At 38.0% G+C, this 6,638-nt stretch overlaps 1 protein-coding gene across 1 annotated transcript; it reads left to right on the forward strand.

Annotated features, from left to right (window-relative positions):
• Positions 1 to 4,118: 4,118 nt before the first annotated feature.
• On the forward strand, positions 4,119 to 5,727 carry LOC137735744 (E3 ubiquitin-protein ligase ATL4). Its single transcript, XM_068475184.2, has one exon. The coding sequence runs from the start codon at positions 4,259 to 4,261 to the stop codon at positions 5,228 to 5,230; it is 972 nt and encodes a 323-aa protein (XP_068331285.2). The 5' UTR covers positions 4,119 to 4,258; the 3' UTR covers positions 5,231 to 5,727.
• Positions 5,728 to 6,638: the final 911 nt, after the last annotated feature.

Raw genomic sequence — 6,638 nt, forward strand, 5'->3', positions numbered from 1 at the left:
TGCACTCCACGTAGATAAATGATCAAGCATCTATCAATGCTACATCAGTCATTAAATTACATGGAATTTTAGTGTAAATTTCATTGCAAGTTCGGGATGAATTGACAATTTTATTATAATTAATAGTCGTATCATTGACTGATTAATTAAATAAATGAATATATTAATTAATCCTTAGGCGGTTCTTATCTTGGTTTTATTTTCGCAATGTGACGAGGGAATGAAACATTGTGTGTCGCTTTAAGTCACTGCATCATCCATTACGTATTCATGTGAACCCAAAGTTGTTGGAACTCTCCTTATCAACCTGACTTGTCTTCTGTATTTGAGAAAGGATAAATGACGTGGGATGTTTTAAAATATACGAAGATACATACATACATACATACATACATACATATATATATATATATATATATATTTGTCAGAAATTTTATGATAGAAAGTTTGTTGATTGAATGGGTATCGAAACATATTATTTGAGCATGAAATATTGTATGTGCCTCAAAAAGTTATAGCCCTTCAACTCTTCGTGTAGGAAGGAAGAGGTATATAATTATAAGTGCCGGAAGGGGAATAGATATATGACTTTTGGATGCACCACTTTCACCCCAAATTGAATGGGTGTCATCCTTTTTCTCTCATCCAACATAACCATAGAGTTTCTTTTCAGAAGATTCTAATGGAATTTCATTTTTTGTTAAACTAAAATTTCAGATTTTGTTGTATCTTGAAAGTGATTTGCTTTAGACCAATTAGCAAAATCATATTAGAGTGGGGGTAAATATCACTTTAAAGAAAACGTATTAACATGACTCGTAGTTATTTTCTGTCAATTTCATGATCCTATTTTAACAAATGATTTTCGCACACTTTTCTTAGCACAATTGTATGAAATGATTTAGTCTTTCCAAATATTTTAATGAAACCTAATATTCTTGTTCAATAGATGAGGGTAAAATTTTAATTCAAAAAAAACCTCACGAAGCTCTTGTCAATTAAACTTACTAAAAGCATGTGACATACAATGTGTTTTCTTGCATTACATTATATTCAAGAGGAAGATGTTATAGAAATCAATCTTCTACAACTATTATTGGCACTCAAAACGACTATCTCTTCAATACATTTTTTTCATAGATTTAACAAGTCCCTAATTATTTTTTTAATTACTAGTACTAGGGTAGTGGTGAGAAAGAGTCTCTCCAAATTTCCAGTCCATCTGGATCATTCCATTTCCATATCAGAAAGCACTACACTTCATGTTCCTAGAAAATCTCATTATTTAAAATAATTATATACCATATGCTTTATTCTTCTTTCTATTTTCTAATTAGTTTTCGAGTACCCAAAAGAATTTGAGATAATAATGACAAAGTACCAAAAGAATATCAAATTCTAATTCAATTAGTCCACTAATCCAGTGATAAACGGCTAATCAATGGTTAGTACCAGAAAGAAACTGCTAATCCAGTGACAAACATGCTCCATCAGATCAGATTTAATCAATGGTTAGTACCAGAGAGAAACTGATTTATGGATCTGGATCAGGTGAAGCAAAAAGTATCCAGCATCGTTTGGTTGCTACTTAATCCAACATTTTTTTGTAGCTTCTCTCAGATCAAATGGTTGTGATTCTAAGTAGATGTGTCAAATTAACTCATTAGGTTGTTAATAGGTACATATTAAGACATTTAATTTGATTTCACCTTACACCATCATCATCACTACTAATGTCACTCTTTTAGGCAAACTTTATTTGAAAACAAAAGACATGCAATTGATGAAGTTCAAGAAAAAGACACGTGGTTAGCTTGACGAGTGCAGCTCTTATACCAGACAACCAAATTGAGATTTAATGAACTAACCTATAGGGTTTTATGCTTTTGTGCGAAGTGTTATACAAATGAACGTGGATCAGACGCCCTCATCTAATTATTCTCATTAGTTTTCATTCTTGAAATTAAAAAAAATGATACTTGGTTTAGTGTTGTAACCACAAAGACTTCAGGTCTAGTGGTTAATTATACTTACCTTTGCATCCGAGTTCGTGTTTTAATCTCTCATCCATAGTCGCTTGTATCAAAAAATAAAAGGTGGGCTATCTATGAAAGATAATTAATGATAATTAGAAGGTTTAAGAGCGTCTCTAAAAGAGATGTCATATTTAAAATATCAAATTTTAATTTGATAGCTGACTAGTAATTTGACATATTATCAATATTTTCATTCCATCCGATTTACCAGAATTATTGCTCCATTTATGTTTTTTTTTTTTTTAAACAAAAATAATAAAAGTTGGGTTGCTTTTGGTTTAAAAATAATAAAATAATTCTTAAGTATGTTAGCAATTAAGGTAAAGCAAATGATTCGCCTTTGGAAATAACAAAAACCATATTTGAATGCAGCTTCAAATTTAAAATCTCTTTGTCTATGCCAGCTAGCTTTTTTTTTTCATGTCAGCTTTGTCATCTCGGTTGAAATAAATGATACGTCATTTATTACTGTTATATGTCTATGTTGCATATCCTCTCCAAATATAATCTTATGTAACAAAACATTTTAAACGTGGAAAGTTGTTTGGGCCCAAAATAATATTGTTGGGCCGAGTGTAGGTTTGTGCTCGGCCCAAAGCCGTGTAAAAAATACTATGGGTTGCCTGATGATTCTGGGCCATTTAGTAGGGATGGTCGAGTCATATCGTAAGAAGTAGTCCAGATAAGCAAAGAAGGTTAAGGAAGTCCTCGTGCAACTAGGATTCTTGACCAGCAATGAATAAAGCCCCAAAGGGGGGTGAGTTCCAAGTCCTAATGGGAGTAGGGTTGTTCGAAGCAAACACTCCCAATCCAGGTAGGAGTTTAATTCGATCTCAAGGAGTTGGTGCTATAAATACAAGAAATCCTGCAACAATTGAGGACCTTCAATTCAACACACAATTGCCCTGCGCAAAACCTCTCAAACAGCTTGAGATTTTTATTTTCTTTTTCTCGCCGACACACCTTCAGTTTGGATAAACAGTACTGTGGAGGCAACCGGCGAACACCTTCAGTTTGGATAAACATCACTGTTGCCGTAGAATCAGCCGAATGAGGAACACCTTCAGTTTGGATAAACAGCACTGCGTTGAGGCCGATTGGTTACCTATCCAAGTCTCGGCTGAGAAGGGTTTTCGAATCCTTGTTGGCGGAGGTCACCTTATTAGCCTTTTCGGCGAAGTAAGGTGTTACGAGCTACGACATTCGGCGTATTGGACGCCGAGTGATTTTATGATCGAATACTCACAAGTGAGATTCAGAGTTCGGCATTCTGACGGCTGAACCACCTTTACCATCAAGGCATACATCACCTTTGAATATTTGTGTCCGTATAGTCTGGTGTCGATTCGACGTGCTTGTACTCTTACGAATATAATCATGGTGACCGAATCAGGCACCGACGATTTGTGAACTTCGCAGAACTAGCAGCCTTGTCTTCAGGCTCTAGAACCCGAAGACCGAGAGTGTTCCTTCCTCGGTCGCAGTTGCAAGGTAAAGAAGTCAGCAACGCGCTCAACGCAACATCAACAAATTTTACTCCTCGGCCGACAAGTTAGCACGCCCCGCATTCAACCAAAGGACTTAGTTAGCTTATTAGTTACTCGGTCTGCGCGCCACGTAGGTTTTGTAATTTTTAGAGTCAACAAAAGTTTAATCTTCAACGAAACTTCCATATGGGTATGACTAAAACCTTTATGGTTAATAATGATTAAATTTATAATAATCTCCAGTAAAAATCAAATTTAATAAAAAAAATAGAAAAAAATGAATCGAGGAAAATGACACAAGCAATTGTTGGGAACCATCCCAATTACAATAATCCAATGAAATCCAACATGTAAAACACTAACATAAGCAGAAGAAACATTACTGCAATAACGAAAAACAATAATTTTTACACTCAATCTCTAACCATCTCCTTTTTCTTTAACTATCAGTTTAACCTATGGCATCGTTTGTGTAAAAAAAAAAAACCACCATCAAACGCAAGTCAAATCATATTCTCATACCTACAGAGGGGCACAATCATAACTTCCCGGCAACAAGAGGGGCATAATTGTAACTCCAGTACCCTCCTCCTGCTTCCTACCTTTCTCTTCAAAAACCTGCGCGCATTTACTCTGGACTGGTACCATCCCCCTCCCAGTCTCCGAAATAAAAACCCAAAACAAACAAGGAATTTATTCACTCTCTCTCTCTCTCTCTCTCTCTCTCTCTCTAAAATGTCGGAAACAACAGCAGCATCACCAGCGCCGTCACCGCCATTACTACCTCACCGAAAACCCTCCTCTTCCTTCAAAACCCTAAGCCCGAACCTCCTCATCATCATCGTCATCCTCGCAGCCACACTCGTGGCCTCAATCTGCCTCATCCTCCGCCACCTCAACCGCCGGTGCATCCGTCGCCTTGCTCCCTCACCCTCCGACTCATTCTCCGACTCCCGCCGCATATCCACTTGCCGAATCAATCCCGATACCTCTCCTTCCCTCCCTCTCTACACCTTCTCCTCCATCGCCCGCCGATCTTCCTCTACCATCTCCACCGACTGCGCCGTGTGTCTGTCGAAATTCGAGCCCAGCGACGAGGTCCACCTCCTCCCGCTCTGCTGCCACACCTTCCACTCCGTCTGCATCGACCCGTGGCTACAGTCGCAGCAGACTTGTCCGCTATGTCGCTCCTCGATCGCCGCTTCCGACGCCGAGTTCATGATGCTCGTCTCCTCCAATGCCGAACCAGCCACAGCGAACGGTAGCGGACGCTTCCGTCTCGAAATCGGGAACGTGAGCCTCCGCAACAACAATCAGACGACAACGACGAATTCCTCCAATCGACACTCCTACTCCGTCGGCTCCTTCGATTACATTGCAGACGAGGAGACGTCGGAAGTGCGACTGAGCAACGCTGAACGAGAGAAAGATGAGGTCGTCTTGGCAGTGGCAGAGCCGGAACCGCCAATTCCGCCGTTGATCCTAGCCGCGGAGGTCAGCTCGGGAAGGTCAAGCTGGCTCAAAGACTACATTGATCAACTGTCCAGCACCCTCTCGTCCCGAGATATGTCATTTCGGAGCTCTGGAAGATTCTACACTGGAAGTAGCTGCCGGAGCGAGGTGTCTATCGCCGGCGATTCGAGCTTGGAAACAGAGCGCGTCGGAGAAAAGATATCCGAGATGTTTCGGTGGCTTGCAGGGGTATGATTGGTAAATTCAATCAATTCTATCATCATTCTCTCATTCATTGGTTTTGCTAGCGCCACTCCCAGATTGTGGTTCATTTCTGTAAATTTCGTTTTTTGGAGCTGAATTGCTGATGTGGAGAGAACGAGAGGTAAAAGTATAGGTGGGCTTGGTAAATTTATAGGTGAAATTTGAAAGTAACGACCCATTGCATATGTGTATATAAGCTAGAAGCATGGAGAAGTAGAGATTTACACAGATTTTAGTAGTGGAGTAATATTTTTTTTAACGTCGTTACCCAACACTTATGAGTTGTAGCATTTCACATATTCTACTTGTGATTATAGTAGTGAGCGCCAAAGTATGGTTCAAGCTCGGATACCAGTATGATCAAGTGTTAAATGTTTTTTGTTTTGACAATATCATGCGTATTTTAATTGTTGTGATTAAGAATAATGATAATGATTCAAACTCAAATGTAACGGGACAGACACACTAATCGAACCTAAGTTGGGAACTATGAGTTGATATTTGTGTGATTATTCTTGCATTGCTCTTTAGTCTTCATATTGTTTAACATTGTGACTTCGGTCCTCTTTGCCAATTACTTTTATTGGGATTGATTGTACAAAAGACCTTGTTTTAGAATTCTTGATTTATACTTGTTTCACATTTTGTCACCCCAAAAGAAAAAACAAATGAATTGAGTAAGAGATTTTGGGTCCAATTTCCATGGATTCTAAGGATAGTCAATGAGTGTTTTGAAAGCTTTTTGGATTCGTTTTCCTTCTTCCTATCCTTTTATGTGTAAAACTTAACTCTTCCCCCCATTCACAGGTGGAAACCATCCAAATGATTGTGGACCATATGGGATTGGATCCTTTTGTGCTAAATTATTGAGACTTGTAAGAATTTTTTTTTTTTTTTTTTTTTGTTGGTACATTGTAGAATTATCAAAGAGATGGGCTACAAACTTACTATCAACAATACCAATTAATATTATCTCTAACTTGGTAATTACCATTTACACAATTTGTTAAGACCAACTCCAATGGTGGGCTAAAAGCCAAATTACCCCCCAAAAATTCCCCCCAAACCCACTCCAACCCAAGGGGAAATTTTGGGCTAAATGCTAAATGCTAAACCAATGCCAAATTCCTCCCAAAATTTAGCCCAGAAATCGGAGTGGACTCTACCCAATATTTATCGGAATTTAAATTTTTTTAGATTAAAATGTTCATAAAATTAATTTACGATAGTCTACATATTTATTTAAAAAATAATAATTTAACAAAAAAAATAGCCTAAGTTCATTCTTTAATAATCTCGGGCTAAAATTTTAGGCTAGAATGGTTGGAGCAGAAAAGTTGTTTCTGGGCTAAAAGCTAAATTTTCCGGGCTAAAAAATTTGGCTTTTAGCCCAACCATT

Source organism: Pyrus communis, chromosome 7 (genome assembly GCF_041283825.1).
Source record: "Pyrus communis isolate YQ-2024b chromosome 7, ASM4128382v1, whole genome shotgun sequence".
Lineage (NCBI taxonomy): Eukaryota > Viridiplantae > Streptophyta > Magnoliopsida > Rosales > Rosaceae > Pyrus > Pyrus communis.

Coding starts and splice junctions, on each gene's coding strand:
- LOC137735744 (XM_068475184.2), top strand. CDS start 4,259: ATGTCGGAAACAACAGCAGCATCACCAGCGCCGTCACCGCCATTACTA.